Consider the following 17,732-nt stretch of genomic DNA (forward strand, 5'->3'; position numbering starts at 1 on the left):
ATCAAGCGCTAAAGCTGTTATTAACTTACCTAAATCTTATGACTATGTTGGGTACCCAATCAGTTCTAGGCAGTGTCTTTAAAATTGGGATGGAAACATAAGTGAGATGCTTCCCAACATATTCCTATCTTGATATAGAAAAATAAGCAGGTAAGTGAACTACGTGAATCTGTAAACACATTGTGAATATGTAAACCATACAAAGATCTCAAAGGAAAAGCCTATAGTGTCTGCTTTCCCATGAAAGTTTGGAAACTCATTGAAAGGAGCTGCCCCTGCATTTTAATGCAAGTTGCTATAAAAGTACATCCATTCAGCTCACAAATATGTTTGAATGCCTGCAATTGTTGTGGAATGATGGTTTTAAAGCTCTTGAATTATGAGCAAGCCATTGAGTTGGGGGATCTTTGACTTTTCTCCTTATTTCAGCTTGTTGCCCAAATCCTGTGCTATCATCAAGTTTCTTTTTAGACAGTAGAATGATTAATGGTGTTCCCTAAATTCTCCACATAGACCTTCTGAGTGTTAAAAGTTGAGAAAAGTCCCAGTAATAAAACATCATTGTGAGGAAGTATAAGCCGGCCTGGCATATTTCTCGGATATTTGGAATGTAAAACTATACATTAACATGAGTGTTTCTTGTAATGTCATCATAAAAATTAAGATGAATGACAGGTCAAAGACATTTGGAAGAAAATGGATTCTGTTGATTATATAATTGATATATTTTCCAGGTATTACCTATTTATAGTTCTTCTCAGAAAAATTGTTTATAATCAAATACCATGGGTTAAATGAAACAATAGATATTAAAGTTATTGCTGTCTTTGGAGAGGATGTGTTGTACGAACCCAAGGCTGTCCATCTGCAATGTGAATGTATTTCTTTGGGAGAATGCCCAGAAGCAAAAAGGAGAAAAGGCAAGTCTGATAAATGGAAGACGTTACTTTAGAATAGTGATTAGCCGAACAACTGCTGACGATTGCTTTGATGTTGTGTCATGAACATATACCGTGTGCATGGTCTCAGAACTGTATTCTTGAGCGTGTCGTAGAGGAAAGAGCACTGGATTATGAGTCAGGAGAACTAACCGCTAGCCCCGCCCTACTGCTACCCACCTGTGTGCCTCATTTCCCCACCTTTCAAATGAAGTGGTTAGGGGAAAAAGGGCTCTAAGCGTCTCTGTGTTCTGATATTTTATTGTTCTGTGGTTCTCCGTTCCACACCTGTCAAAAGCATTTGACTTTTTTTAAGTTGCTTAAGCCAGCGTTTCAGTTAGACCCATCCAGGAGCTTATTCCCATTGGCTGTTGGGAACAGCAAAGCTCTGCTTCTCCGGGACTTCATATGTCTTCTGCTAACTGCTGACAGTGAGCCATGCCACCTAAAAGGCTCCCTGGCTAGCCTTAAAGATTGAAAGGACAAACGGACAGTATTGAAAACTCTGTGGAAGAGGAGACCAGAGAGACGTTGATCATCATGGCTCCTTGGGATTTGCAAAGAGGAATGACTAGAGCTGGGCCATTCACTACAGCCAGGTCAAAGGTCAGGTCAGGAATGTGGACAATGCTGGTGACTCCAGGTAGGTGTAGGAGGGTAACGACACGTGTCCCTCCTGTCTCGAGACTGGGAAGCCAGTCTCAGAAAGCTATTAGGATGGTTTCTGATTTATGCAATTCATTGGAAGAAAAATGTGACCTTTATTGTTTGTGTTTTTATTGCCACACATCATTGTATTCTTACTTGATATCCACAAAGTAAATAATTCTTAACATATTCATAGTTAGGCATTCATTAAATACACTTTCATGATTCTTACTGAGTTAAAAAAATGATTTTAATTGATGCCATTATACAGTGGACACACTTTTTTTTCAGGGAATTTTAGAGTTTTGAGGTTTTTTTTCCTTCATAGTAGCTATAACTCTCTAGTGACAGAGACTTATATTTATTGCTATTTTGATAACAGGAAGCTTATCTGGAAATAATTAGAAAGCTATTAGAATAATGCTTTTCTTAGTGACTGAAAAAGGAATAGACAGTACGTGTAAGGTTATTAACCCAGATAAAAATAATTTTAATTGTTGAATGCAGTTATAAGAAATTAGGTGTTTTGTATTAGTGTTTCTATCATGGAATTCCAGTAAAAACTTATATGGATTTTTAAAAATATGGATTGAATTCTCATACATAATCATTCCCTTTGTGTTTGATACATATTACAAGAAGGTTCTTCTTTTTCTTCTTCTTTTTTTTTTCTTTTTGCTTTTATCTAGTTTCTTCCAAGATCCGGTACTTGCAGGAATATCATAATCGAGTTCTCCACAACATTTATCCCGTGCCATCAGGAACAGACATCGCAAACACCCTGAAGTATTTTTCCCAAACATTGTTAAGGTAAGTCTTACATACCCTTGACTTCAAGAGAACTATTAGGTAGTATCGCTGAATTGATTGGGACCTAATTTCACACTGAGCTGAAAGTCTTGAAAGGCCTTAGCCTTCTAGTGCTCTGTCAGAAGAGTCTGGGCTCCAGCCCCCTGGGTGTGTCTAGCAGATCAGAACCCAGTTTCCTTGGAAACACGGGCCGCACGATAGTGTCCTGCTTCCTCAGTTGAGAGTTCTTTGGGGAAATTTGCAAATGGTAAAAACGTTGTGTGTTTGACACAACGGCTCAAGATTAAGGGAGTGAGATTTGAGTCTCTAAAATTGAGAGCGAGGAGCACTCAGAGTCTAAAACAAGTGGAGAGTTACATGGTGGCCTAGGCTTGCTGCTGGTACGTCCCGGTTCTCAGCTTAGTGCAGGAGTTGCAGCTGCTTCCATCCTATGTGTCACACCTGATAATAAGTCCTGCGAGGATGAGGGAGCAACAGCGCTGGAGCTCTGTTACCCTGTCTCCTTTTACTGCAGGGCAGAGATCTGAGGGGGCATCCCCTTTACCCTTGCCATTAATACAAAAGAGCAAAGACGAGCCTTTTCCAGCTGCAGAGCTGTCTTTGGCAAATAGCATTGAATTCAGAATATTTCACTTACCATTACACCCCAGCACTTTGTCTCGCCATTGCCACATCCCTCTTTGAGTTTGCCCTGAACTCACGGCCGTTTCTGCTATTTAGACAACAGCAAGAGTTCTGTAAGTCAGGCATGGAGAGGGCATACGTTGGAGTGAGTGTAGTGGCACTGGACTTTCCAGGCATCTGGCGTTTGTTGTATGCAGACAGGCTGATCACTTATAGAGAGACACATCCTGCGTGCAGCCAGTCACTGGTCTTAGGCATTATGTCTACCGTTCTTTTTTGGATATTGTCTTATCTTTAGGATCCTGAGTATCCCTGTCCTAGTATGGAGGGATTCTGTTTATCAGGTTCCTGAGGTGTTTTAGGCTCACGTAGCTGGTTTAGGACCCTGGAACAAGCTACTTCCCCTTTTCACAGGGCGTAGCACAGTTAGCCAGGGTTTCTTAGTGATCACCAGGTGACTGGGAACCGAGGAATCCTATTCCATCCTTTCGCCTTTGAGGCTGGGTGCCCCAAAGGGACACTCTTTCCCATATTATAACCCACAGTGAGGAACACTTTCCTGGTAGGAAACATTGTGGATTCCATTTGTGAAGAAATGGTGACCTTTGTTGGCTTCAGAGTGTGCCACTCAGGGCTTTGAAGTTGTGCCAATAAGTTGAGAAATTTAGGACACCGTGAGGGTTCTCTTTCCATCATTATGATGAGATCAGGGGTAACAGCATCTTCATGGTGAAACTGGTGTTCTAGTAGCCTGTTCTAGAGATGGCCGGAGAATATTTGTGTGACTGAGTCCATCTTAAAGGGGTATCAATATCAATAGCCGTTAATGGCGACAGTGGCAATAGCTATCATCACCATAGCAACATTATATTATGATAGCTATATTTCTTCACATCAAGTGCTGCTCCAAGCTCTTTAAATGTGACATTTCCTTTAGCCCCTTGTAATCAGATAAGTGTACTACTGTACATATTTCACAGATAGTGAAACTAAGTCACAAGCGTGGTCCAATACGTTGTTCAGTGTTACAGATCTAGTAATTTTGGAGTCATTAGGTCATTGGTGATCTTAATCCACAACCCACGCTGTGCTACCTGCGCCGTGCTGCTGCACTCTGGTTATTGTCACCCAGCAGGGATACTTCTCTTTAATAAAAACTTGATTTCGCCCTTGGGAATGCTAGCTAGCATCTGACAGAAAGTCGCAGAGTGCTGTTGGCTGGCTATCTGTAAAAACAAGGGAAGACAGGGAGTGTTTAGTGCTTGGCGTCTATTCAGAACTTTTGCTCCATGGAGCTGAGCTGAGGTGATGGTCGCAGTTCCACCTTGCTCAGAAGGTAGCTGCAGGTGGTTGAGCAGAGCAGCCTGGCAGACTCTGTGCATGCCCACAGAGACACATGTGCACAAGACATTGACGAATGTAATGCATCATGGATCAGACTTGAATAGGAATATTTACAGGTCAGCTATTTGGTCTGAATCCTATGTATTTCTTATCTTCTCTGTGCCTAGTGCAGCCTTTTTTTTCTTTCATTAAAAATGGAAATACAAAACCTTTATCTTTTGTTCTTTATACTGAACCACGTTAGAAGCCCTTTCCCTGTTGGCACCTGCACTCCTTCCTCTTAAGAAGCTAGTAGAAAGTTTAAGCCACATGAGATGAACTAAGTCTTTGGCTCTTTGATTATTGCCAGTAAAGTTCTCTACCACAAACAAGGTGGTTCCCTTTGTGTTTATATAATTTTTACATTCAGAACTACTTGCTGCTTCCAGAACTCAGGTTCTTGCAAAGAAATAGGAAGAACAATCTGGGTACTCTGGCTCCTGCCTGATGTATCTAAACTAGGGAGCTGGAGGCAAGAGGGAGTGAGACCCTGGGAAGGACTATGTGGTACCATTTTGCAAAGTTCAGGTGGCTTTGTTTGAGTTAGGATTACATCGTTAGAATGCTAGTTGTCTGGTGTCTGTGCATTCGGGAAAGCTTTGAATAGCAAAGCTGAGGTTGGCCTAGATGGTCAGTGTCCGTCACTTAGTCCACTGGAGGAGAGAGAGTGCATGTCACCACAGCTGACTATAACACTGGCTGCAGCATCTGCATAAGATAATTCACCTGCCAAGGTTCTCTCTACTCAAGTTGGAGAAGTCCTCTGTCATAGGCAGTGTACTGAGCCCTGTGCCCAGAGCAGCTTTCGTCCTATCACATGGATCTGCAAAGGCGGGCACACACATACACACACAGACACGTATACACACACATACACACAAAATTGACTTTTGTCAAGTTTCATCCAGTACAGAAGCTTTCAGAAGCCTTTACTGCATTAGGCAGTGGCTGGAGGTCCTGGCTGGGATGACATACGCATGCTGCATCGTGCTCATTCTAACTTAGCAGGGTCGCAAGTCTGGCAGTGGACACAGACTCACAGAGCTTTCCCGCAGAGGTTGTTCTGCTTATGTGCCTCTTAGCATTAGGGGTGGCAATAAAGACTGTCTAATTTGCCATCGCAGGCTCAGAGGTGGTTGTTCACTTCACGCTAGGAGCATACTGTGGTCACATTTCCATCATCTAAGGTCTTTAAGGATCTTGCCTTTTACCAGGTGGCTGGATATTTATCAGCTCCTAGTGTCCTTCCTGTTTCAGACTTGTTGGGAATCTTCCTCTGTGTCTCTCTCCTGGTGTTCTTGGAGCTGCTCTAATGTAAATCTTTACATTTGCTACCAACTTGTTAGAAAATGTAAATATATTTTAAATAGGGATTCCAGTTTCAGCCTAATATTCTTAATAGAATAGGAATTTCTAAGAACACACACATAAACACATACACACACATATATACACACATATACACACATAGATACACATCATATATGCATACATACACACATGCAAACTCAGACACATATACATATACACACAAATACAGATACACACAGAGACATGCACACACAGACACACAGATACACACAGACACAGAGATATGAGAACACACACACACATACAGATATGCATACACAGACACACACAGAAACACAAAGACATGAAAACACACACACAGACACACATAGATACACACACAGACACATACAGAGACACATACACACAGACACACACGGATGCACACATACACACACAGACACACACATAGACACAGAGGCATGTACACACAGGCACACAGATACACACATAGACAAACACACACACACACACACACACACACACACACACACACACACAATCTAAAGTCCACAGGATAGTTTTAAAGCATAGCATAGCATATAGTCAATTTGTTTAGTGCATAGATGCAGTGCAAATGTCAAAGTGCTTAATTGTGTAGAAAGTTGAATTGATGGATTAAATTTCTGTGCAAGAAAGGCCTCAGGATACTCAACCCCCTTGCCAACCCCAGGGCTCTTCCTCCTTCTTGACAATGGAAGCCAGTGCTCACAAAGAGGGTCCGAGAGGGAAAAGAGGTGAAAAGCTGGCCACAATGTCTGACTCTTCTGACAGGGCATTCTTAATATTCTTTTTGATTGAATCTGTATATAAACCTTTGGGAAGGAATTTCAGGTGGATGTGGAAATCGTTGATCATTCCCAAGTTAAACAGTTTGGCTGGGGAAATAAGTAATTTTTTTTTCTGAATAAGACATCATAAAACAAAACATCATAAGATCACAATGCATTGTACATTGATTCATGAACCCTTCTTAAGTTTCCACAATGAACACATTTCCTTACATTGAGCCATGAATGGCGATTTAAAACTGGTTTCATGGATAACTCATTTCCGCCATTTTTTCCTCAACTTCACCTGCTAAATCTCAAGGCAGAGAGAGACAGTTGTACTGTTTCAACGCTGGCATTCTTCCCTCCCTGAACGTAGGACACTGTCATTGCTGTCACCTGGGAATGCACATGCACAGGAGGGAAAAATATCACAGAAGCAGCTTCCAAAGTTGAGCCATTAGCGCTTGCTGCAGCCCCTCCGGCTTTGGAATAGCAACGTGTAGTTAATAATGTGTCACATCCCCCACCAAGGCGGTGGTTGGCTAGACTTAAAGGACACTTTACATATCATGCATTTATGATATCCGGCTACTTTTTTTTTATTGACTCAGGGACAGTGTTTTCTTTTTGAAGAGACGCTGGCAGCTAGCCAACATATGCTGAAATTTGGGAAACTGTATCAACATGTCCATTTTGTGACTCTAAAGGGATTTCAGGGGATAGACTCATAGGACTAAAATTGTTGGTAACTGGACTTATCAATAATGTAACATGTAAATATGGTAATCTGAGGAGTAATTTTGTTGTGTGGGAAACTATAAAAGTCTGATGCAAAAATATATGTTCTCTATAATAGAGGTAGGCAGACGGTGAGAGGTGGAATAGCGTTATCCTACTGTACAGTTTAAGGTTACAAAGCCCAGTATAGCACACACTAATGCAGGTAAATTAAATCCCTTTTGACAAAAACAAAGACAGCCGCTCCTAAGTTCTTTATTGCTAAGAAGTATTACATAACTATTCTGAAATTATCTTTATTATCATTATTATCATTGTTTTTCCTTGGACATTGGGTAACAGAAGACAGAGGAAATGGAGGTAAATTAGGCACCTAGAAAATAAAAAGCATGTAGTCATTTTTTTTTACATTGTAACATATTTCTGCGCTAAGAGAAAATTAAAAAAAAAATTCAATGTCAACTTGACATAACAAGCATGCTGGCACTAACCAGTTCCTCACACCATTGTGACATTGTAGACGTCACACCATTAGCTGAGAATTTAGTAATGTTGGATGCACATAGAGTAAGTATAAGACAATGAAAAGAAGCATTTAGAAACTGTTTTCTATTTTTACTAACAAATAAGTATACCATAGGAAAGCACTTACGTGCTGTAGACGCTATAGTGCGTAACGGTTGCCTACTGGAAAATAGCATAATCTCATTTTAAAACCTAAACATTTGGTTAAGAAGTAATTTGACTTTTAAATCAACAACTTTTCTGCTTTGTAACTTTTACTAAAAGTTTCATAGATTTCAATGGAGACTAAAAGTAGAACGATATTTAGAGACTACATTTATTCTCATTAAGCTTTTTTAACTTTCTACATGATCTTTTCTCTAGTTTTTAGTGAGTTTTGTTGACTAATAAAGTAAGTAACAGCAGTACCATCAGAGATCTCGTATGATGCACAGCTTTTCCCGTAGATGACGCTTGCTTAGCTCTTAGAGTTTTCATGGTAACTATTTAATAAACACTGTTTGTATTCATAAAATAAAATGTTTCCTCCCAACATGCCAAATTAAACACACACACACACACACACACACACAACACACACACACATTATCTTTAGTTCACCAACACACGCTATGGGCCATTTACTATATATTATTTTATAGCTTTTCCAATGTAGTTTAGTTAACACTTTAGAAATATGTATTATTTCTAAGTTCATATGCCTGTTTAAACTTCATTATCTCAAATGATACTGACAGAATGTCATGAAACAGTATCATAATATACATATAGACATTATTTTGATGCAATAAACATGTGATTTTTAAGACTTTCTTAATAAACGCACATGTTTATTCTTTGCTAAAACATGTTTCTGCAAGTGCCATACCTATATTTTGCAAGTTTCTATCTACATGACGAGATAGTACTGCTACGTTGCTTTGAAAACTCGGTATGATTAGGAGCCCTCCCAGATGAAGCCAAGTCAGCGTTCCTCATGCTAGGAAACCGCTCCTTCGCCAAATTGACAAACTGTAAAACATGGGTTTGGCACTGAAACATGCATTTTTATATTTTTGCTCCTTATAAACCAGATAACACATGAGATGCAATGCAACTTCCACAAAGTCCACCTGCGTTGTTGACATCTCTGAGCACATGGCTGTGCGACCAGCACTAGATCCGTAGGCTGTGCTGCAGTGGCAATTGCATCTTATGTGGGTGTATCTGGTGGTTTATTATTTGTTTTAGAGTGTCATTTCAATGTAATGTGCTGTTCTTTGTGTCTTTGTTGTCTCTTTTTTTTCTTTGTCCCCCCAACAGCATTTTGTCCCGCACAGGGAAGAAGGAAAACCAAGATGCCTCCAATTTGACAGTGCCCATGACCATGTGTCTTTTTCCTGTGCCATTCCCACTCACCCCATCTCTAAGACCGCAGGTCAGTTCCATCAACCCTACTGTTACTCGCTCCCTCCTTTACAGCGTCCTGCGAGATGCTCCTTCAGAACGCGGCCCGCAAAGTCGTGATGCTCAGTTGTCAGACTACCCTTCTTTGGACTACCAAGGCCTCTACGTGACTTTGGTGACTCTCCTGGATCTAGTTCCTTTACTACAGCATGGCCAACACGGTGAGCATTTTTACTGAAGTCTTTGGGAATGTCCATGCGTGCTTATGAATATTTATGGTGCTGAGCAGGCGGGCTTGGAGAATGTTGTTACTGTCGTAAATCTCTTGAAGGGTTTTGTGTGTCTGAAGCCTTTCTGACGATGAAACTTAATAATGGTGCTTCCCTTCCATTCATTTCACATGGTCCTTATGCCCAGCGTTGTTATTCAAGGGGTTGGAAGCAGGAGACAATGAACTGGAGATGGTGAATATAGCAGGCAGCTCCCTTCACTGATCAGTTTATTGTGGTGACTCTTGTTAAGGCCACAGTTGAGAAGCTGAGTTTGAAGCTTTGCCCCAGAAAATGTAAGAGGTTGCGTTTGAAGAGCAGGCTCTAATCCTTGACTGATTCTGAGAGTTTCAGGGGCAAACCAAAAATTCTCTCCGGGACTCACTTTTCCTGGTAAAACAAATGCCTGATTTATTTAACAACCAGCAGTTACTGCAAAATACTGGGGCAAGGGTTATAGCACACAGTGTTGCCGGTGGTATTTAGAGTAGAAGCCGTTGGTGAGCAGGCTTCCTCTCTCCGCCCCATCCTACTGTGTCTTTCCATTGTTTGCCCCCTCTGTTCTTCAGATCCACACAGAGGGGTGCAGTGATGTCTGCTTAGCTATCCACTATGGATTTGGGGGAACTTAAAAAATCAAAACTGTATGGAGAGTAGAGATTTGCTTCTTAAATGCAGTTTAGAAACCTGAGCTGTCTTTAAAATATTTGCCATTTAACCCCTGGGAGTGTGATAACTGAAGAAGTTTCATTGTACAGAAAAGCAAGCTTTGGAAATGGGTGGGTGGTGGGGGTTGTTTTATTTTTTAATATGGTCGTCTGTCCTAGAAGAATGCTTAATGGTTGATTTAGTATGAAGTGTTTGTAATTGAAATTTTTTAAAGTTTCCTTTCATAAAGTGATGAAATTATTACTGAATTTGCTTTTCTTGTCGTTACAATGCTGTATTATGCTGTGGAGTTGCTTATCTTGAACCTTTTGCTGTCTTAAATCTACCTAGCCTCTTGTGCTACAATCCTCTCCCAGCTCAGAACCAAAATGAGACAAATTGGAAGCTTGTAGGTGTCAAGTGGCACCCAGTCCTAAATTCAGCATGGACTCATGTGTCCCTGGGGGGAGTCACCGGGTCAGACTAGATGCCCTTTATTTTTAAGATTTCTTGATTGTGGTATTTCGCTTGGTAAATGGCAATTCACATAATGTGTGAATCTTGACAATTTCAGTATCGATGATTTATGTTTTTGCTCTCATGCCTATGCCTGCCTTGTGACCTTATCTTGATATTTATTTATTGTGTTCTTTTTCTGAATAATATAGCTTAGAAGCTAGGATAAAGCTCACCAGCATTCTAGCGAAGGGTTTAGAGAGCCCGGGCAGCCCCTTTCTCTCAAGGTTCTCTGCACAACCTGGGCCACAGGGAACTTGGAGATTGCAGATCCAGTGAGAATCTCTGAGGACTGGTCCTGTCAGCTGATGCTCTGAACGAGCTTCCTGCGAAGCTTCTTCTGATAGAGAATGATTGACTGCTCACTGAGTCTCTGTCCTCATTCCGGGTCTAGGTGGCCTATAGGAAGGAGCAGGAGCAGCTCAACTACGGGTGACTTGTGATTTGGGCAGCTCCTGCTTTCTCTCCATCTCAGTTTCCTTGGGTAGAAAAGACCCCAGGTGGGCTTCCAGGCCCTTTCAGTGCTATTAATCTGTAATTAGGCTTTTTAGCCTAAGGCTGAAAAAAGGCTCAATGAACATAGCTGAGGTGTCTCTTATGCACAGCCTCATGGAATTCACACAAAAATACCTGTGAATTTTCCGCTTGTTGGTCTGAGCTCAAAGGTGATGTACCTGGGCTGTTCAGGTTGCATGTTGACCACACTGTCAGCTGACAGGCCAGTCAATATGGTTTGTTAATTCTCACAATTATTAGAAATAATTTGAGGAATGCACATGATTCTGGAAGATGAATCAGAGCCAAAGCAGACCAGAGTCTGAGACTTCACTGTCTTAATGAATACAGAAGTGATCCATCTTCATGTCAAGTCTTGGCTGATGGTCTATATTTCAAGAGGTTCAGAAATATCACAGTGCACATCAAATGTAATGGATTTATTCTTCATGCTTTCTAAAGCTGAATAGTTGTGGTTTGTTTTGAAGGCCCTTTATGTTTACTTCTCATGCAGGTAACAATGATAGTAATATTAATGGCAATAAGTACTAGCTAATGTTTTTGGAGTACATGCTATGCTGAGTTCTTTGTATTTATTTCATCTAAACTTCTATCAAGCCAGGTAGGTATTGTTATTATCTGTATTTTAAATCCTTGAGAGATTATTTTGAGGAGGATCGGCTTCCCTGACAATGAGCAGGATGCAAAGGGCTGTGCAGTACCAGCCCCTAGCTTCCATTCTGCGAAGCACACCTAATCTAGAGGTCACAAACTACCTCGCTGCCCGAGACTACAGGTGTAGGACCAGTGTGGCTTGGCCAGTGTAGCAGAAATAGCCAGGTCTTAATTTCTAATACTGCCCTGGACTTTTCTGAAAATTCTACTGGGCACATCACTGTATTTCAGTTATCTTTATGAAATCCAATGGAGATAAAAAAAAAAATTGAAGGATGTTAGCATCACTTGGAAAGTGCTTTGATTAATGGGATCAAGGGTCACCTGACTAGTGAGGCTTACAGATGACTGATACACTGATGAGAAACTCATGGGACAGATTTATTTCTTAATATATTTGCCAAATAATTGCTATGTACATCCCACATTCTACTAAGCAGTGTATTTCTGAATTCTTAGTAGAAAGGGAGCAATAGATGCTTTATAGTTTAAACTAGATTATTAAAATATAAAGCTAGCATGTTTTGTTAATGACACCATCTTCAGTGGCTGACTACTTAATTTTGTTTTGTAGATCTTGGACAGTCAATATTTTATACAACCACATGTTTGCTACCCTTTCTCAATGACGATGTTCTGAGCACTTTGCCCTACACGATGATTTCAACGCTAGCTACCTTTCCTCCATTTCTTCACAAGGATATTATTGAATACCTTAGCACATCTTTTCTACCAATGGCCATATGTAAGTTCAATCTCACCTCACCCTAAAATTATCTTTGTATATTGTACAAATGGAAACTGTGTTTACTGTTACAGGCGCTTGACTTTCAAGACTGTAATGGAATCACGTGATAACGTACACCGCTATGACCTAAATTCTAATTTTTTCAGCATTTATGTTATGTTGGAAGTCAATGATATGAAAGACGATTATACCTTAGATTCATCATGCTATTCGCTCAGTTTACCTTCATGGAATAGGAGGAAAGAATGTGTCAAAGCATTCTGTGTTTCCTACTTATAAATTACAGTGTCTTTTTCCACGTTAGAAAAGAAGGTGGACAGAATGTTGTCTGGTGTGGAGATTGCTTCCTCCTGCAGGTGAAGGCAGCTGGGAGGATGGGTAGGGCAGCAGAGAGTGGGGAGACGTAGCCTCCTGTTCCAGCTCTGCCGCAGGGCTGTGGAGGGCTATACAGCTCAGTTCACGTGGTTGAAATCGAATTCGATGCTGGTGACTGGATCAGCTTTCCTTCTCGGTATTTTGATGACAAAATGAGTCAAAATTTATGACATGCTTTGGAAATAAAGCCAGCGCCCATGACTCCTATGCAAGATATAGTCGCAAGCCTGGGACCAGTCATCTTTGTCTATTTATTGATATTTTTGGAGACTGAGCCTCACAACTCCAGGTCGGCCTGGAATTTGATTAGTTCTGTAGTCAAAAGCTTCTTCAAATTCTTGATCTGCTGTCTTGGACTCCCGAGTGCTAGGATTATGGCTTTTTTTCAACTTTTATATACATAATTCTACAGGGTCCTCAGACATGAAAGCAAAGAGAAAACAAGCAGAGTTTCAGCTTCTGTAATCACAGTCCCTAAAGTGTTCTTTACAAGTGGATTGTGGATCAGCCTATGTTTTAGGGAATAAGCTGAAAAAATGACGGCTTAAGAATTCAACCAGATCAAGATGCAAATCTCAGCTCTGCCACTGGTAGCTATGCGAATTTATCTTTGATTGTTATCTGTAAAATAGTAATCATAGCTTCCTCGTGGATAATCACAGCTCCTTTGTGACTAGTAACCTTAGCTGCCTCACGAACAGCAACTGTGGCTGTATCTTGATGTGTCAAGGGGTAGCGTGATTAGCCTGGGTGCTGGTAGTGTGCCACCCGGAGCCTGCTGGCTGTCACTCACGGTTACCCTCCCACCTCAGCCCCCTGAATACTGGGATTTTAGGTGCACACCACCATACCTGCTTTTCTTCTCTTGATTTTTTTTAAAAAATAAAAATAGCTCTATTGGTCATGTCTAACTCCTGGTATCAGTGCTCATCACATTAAGTTATGTACTTATTATGCCCTTATTAAAGTTGCTGTGTATCAACAGCTGACAAACACGTGTACCTTTTGGGCTTCACCTTAGAGTGGAGTTTAACTTAGGTATAGAACTGTAATTTTCATGTCTTTTCAGCAAACAGTTCGACTCTTTGTTAATAATTTTTAAAAATATTCAGCAAATATTTAATATTGCTAAACATCACATTTAGCAAATATTTAAACATAAAATATTTGCTAAAATATCCTAATTATTTAGCAACAGGGGAAAATGAGCGAACTGATGATGTCACTCCAAGTTGTAGAATATTTCATTCTGTTTCACCTATGCGATCTCATGAACCAGTGTTCGCTTGTGGGTATAGTTTTAGAATTTTGTGATCTTGTTTTAAAATAGTGTCGACTGTTAAGCAAATGAACAGGCGTCTTTAAAAAAAAAGATTGGCAGGTTAGAAGGTTTCTTACTGGTAATAATCTAGCTCGCTGTGCCCCTGTTCTTGGGGATAAGTAATTTGTGGGGAGACATTGGCGCAGTGAGCGTCTCACCGCACTGAGCAGCTCACCTCGGTGAAGGTTGATCAGGTATTGTTAGCTCCTTTCTTTGCAGAGCTGGTGACCAATTCCTCCTTAATTAGAAGTGGAGATTCCCAGACACAAACCTTGTCATGTTAAAATCCTGTTTTACACAAATATCTGAAGCAACTGAGTACTAAAAATGAGTGATGTGAACCTAAAAATATGTGTGAATTTCAGTCTTTCTTCGTGGAATGGCTTGATATTTATTCCTTTGAACGAATGAGCAAATCACTTCATGTCTCTGAGACATAATGGTTTTTTTTTCAGCTTTAAAAGTGGGGATGTTCAGAAAACAAGTTGAAACTCCCTGGTTATTTCTGGCTTAATAATTCTAGGTCGAATAACATCAATGTTAATTTTTAAAATTGTTTCTATTGAGCTATATATTTTTTTGCTCCCCTCTTTTCCTCCTGCCTCTCCTTCTACCCTCTTCCCTTGATCCCCATGCTCCCAATTTACTTAGGAGATCTTGTCTTTTTCTGCTTCCCATATAGTTTATATCTATGTATGTCTCTCTTAGGTTCTTTTGGTTGTCTAGGTTCTCTGGGATTGTGAATTGTAGACTGGTTTTCTTTGCTTTATGTCTAAAAGCCACTTATGTGTGAGTACATGTTATATTTGTCTTTCTGGGTCTAGGTTACCTCACTCAATATGATGTTTTCTAGATCTATCCAGTTGCCCACAAATTTCAAGACATCATTATTTTTTTTTCTGCTGTGTAGTACTCCATTGTATAGATGTACCACATTTTCCTTATTCATTCTTCGGTCGAGGGGCATCTAGGTTGTTTCCAGGTTCTGGTTATGACAAATATTGCTGCAATGAACATAGTTGAGCTCATGTCCTTGTTGTACGATGAGCATCCTTTAGGTATATAACCAAAAGTGGTATTGCTGGGTCTTGAGGAAGGTTGTTTCCTAATTTTCTGAGAAATCACCATACTGATATCCAAAGGGGCTGTACCAGTTTGCACTCCCACCAGCAATGCAGAAATGTTCCCCTTACCCCTCATCCTCTCCAGCATAAGTTGTCATCAGTGTTTTTGATCTTGGCCATTCTTACAGGTGTAAGATGAAATCTCAGAGTTGTTTTGATTTGCATTTCCCTGATGGCTAAGGATGTTGAGCATTCCTTAAGTGTCTTTCAGCCGTTTTAGATTCCTCTGTTGGGAGTTCCCTGTTTAGATCTGTACCCTATTTTTTAAATTAGATTATTTATTCTATAACACCAATTTTTTTTTTTTTGCATACCTTTGTCTATTCATTGGTAGGCCTGGCTCACGTGTTTACTTGTCACTCTGTTTTAGCCTGTTGGCTTGGGTGACTTCTCAGCACCCTCCTGGTCATTCACTTGTAGTCACTCTTCGCCGTCTTTGAAATGAGCTGTAGTGGTGGCCTGCATGCCTGCTCTTAGATGACTGAGTTGTTTCTTCATACACAGACCTCAAGACAGAAGAGACAGACTTTCAGATTCCAGTTAGAATGGACTGCAGTGAGGACTGGAGTGGTCTCATTATATTATCCATGCTGTTTCTGTTTTTGGTAGCTGTCACGGTATCTAGAGCTTCACACTGGATCAGGGCAGGGACATTTAACTTGGTCCAGAGTCTTTTTATCTCAGCACAAAGAGGTTAGATAAAAGATGTTGCATTTTCTAAATGCTTGGTAGTCTTTGCCAGAAGGACTTTGCCTGACACGAAGTTGCAGGTTTGTAATGCTAGCACTTGGGGCGCCGAAGCAGGAGGATCACTGCAAATTCAAGGTTAATGAGACCCTATTGCAAACAGCAAAACACAATACAAAACAAAACTTACAGGAAGATGTTAAAAAAAATCTCTTTGGTATGGAATTTTTATAGTCAATGTAAAGCATAGATATTTTTCATTTTAAAATGAGTATCATTAATGATTATATAACTACTGATTATATAATTAATGATCATATTGTCTGTATTACTTAGAAGATGCAGTTTTGAGCTTTGAAGTGGATCCAATTCTCCAAACCAAGCATTGGCTGCGTAGCATACACACTGTTCTTGCCGTCTTTATTACCACACTAATCGCTTATGATTTATTTTTAAATAACTCCTTTTAAATAACTCATCAATTTATTATAAAAACTCTTCTTGACATGTTTTTCTTATTAACTCCTCCAAAAATAAAATACAGATCTCTTTATTCCATATGTGTGGAATCTATGCTGTTTATAAAAGTGTATTAGAAGAGCTACTAAGCATTGGAAAAAACAAATCATTTGCACATCACCGTGGAAACCTCTCTTTTTCCAATAAAGGATTTGTGATTTGTTGTCCAAATTGAAATATGGATCTTTGGATGATGATACTTCCATATAGTTTAAATAGGCACCCTTTAATATAGTTTAAATAAACATCCGCTCATGTGGGCTGTCTTATTCTGAAGACAGAAACAGTGCTGAGCAACAGCCTGGACTGTGCTGCATCGAATCCAGTTTCTTTCCTACCTTAGATTTTCTCAGTCACTGACCCTCAGGAAAAAGAAAGGCTCATTCAGATCATTGTGTTGATTAAAAAACACATGTATGACTTCCCTGCATATCTAGTTCCAAGCTATGGTTTTATTGTTTGGTTTTGGCTACACATGGAACACGTGGTATAGTTCTATGGTCTTATGAGACTAATTGTGCACAGAAAAAATAAAGAAAAGCAAGTTCTTGGTGACATTTGAATAACCATTGTCTTGCATAGTCTGCTCATTTGCTAATGGTTGCATTCACGAGGTAGGTGTTGCTGTGAGAACTTCGTTGTTGAAAATATTTGGCACCAGGATTCACTGGGGGCAGAGCTATAGTTCTTTGGCTCTGCACAACTTTCTCTCCCCATTCAACTTTTATTTTCTTAGATACAGGATTGTCAATAATTATAACTTGCCCTATCTACATCCCAGCTTTGTTGTGAAGACCATGAAATGAAAGCTATATGAGACTGGAATTTGAACATTCTATGATACGCCAATACATGATGGATCAAATGCACAGACAAATCATAGACATATTAATTAAATCACATTGCAATGAATCCTGACACTTCCCTGCTGAGATTGTTCATGCTGTTTTATTGCTTTTCCCTGTTGAATACACTGTTGCGGCAAAGGGCCATCCAGGAGAGGTTGGACTGTCCCTGGCTTACTTTGTCCCTTATGTGACAGTGCACATAAAACCGCCGCAGGGTTTGCACTCAAAGTACTTGTGAAGTTGGGCGTCTTGCTTCACTAACCCAAATGGCAAGTATTTTAAGGCTGCATAGAAGCTTCTTGTCACTCTTAACAATTAGATTCTTCCTTGGC

The 17,732-nt window shown here is 40.2% G+C and overlaps 1 protein-coding gene across 11 annotated transcripts in view; it reads left to right on the forward strand.

Moving 5' to 3' along the window:
* Unc79 (unc-79 homolog, NALCN channel complex subunit) overlaps positions 1-17,732 on the forward strand; it is a 244,519-nt gene that overhangs the window by 42,017 nt on the left and 184,770 nt on the right. For 7 of the 11 annotated variants that reach the window (XM_026780837.1, XM_026780849.1, XM_026780826.1 and 4 more), the window contains exons 1-4: positions 7-1,581; positions 2,276-2,396; positions 9,092-9,396; positions 12,353-12,523. In XM_026780837.1, the coding sequence (XP_026636638.1) occupies positions 1,479-1,581; positions 2,276-2,396; positions 9,092-9,396; positions 12,353-12,523 (700 nt within the window). In that variant the 5' untranslated portion in view covers positions 7-1,478. Of the gene's footprint in view, positions 1-6; positions 1,582-2,275; positions 2,397-9,091; positions 9,397-12,352; positions 12,524-17,732 lie in introns of those variants that run through there. The other 4 variants (XM_026780832.1, XM_026780863.1, XM_026780841.1 and 1 more) reach the window with 3 other exon arrangements.

Source organism: Microtus ochrogaster, chromosome 1, assembly GCF_000317375.1.
Source record: "Microtus ochrogaster isolate Prairie Vole_2 chromosome 1, MicOch1.0, whole genome shotgun sequence".
Taxonomy (NCBI): Eukaryota; Metazoa; Chordata; class Mammalia; order Rodentia; family Cricetidae; genus Microtus; species Microtus ochrogaster.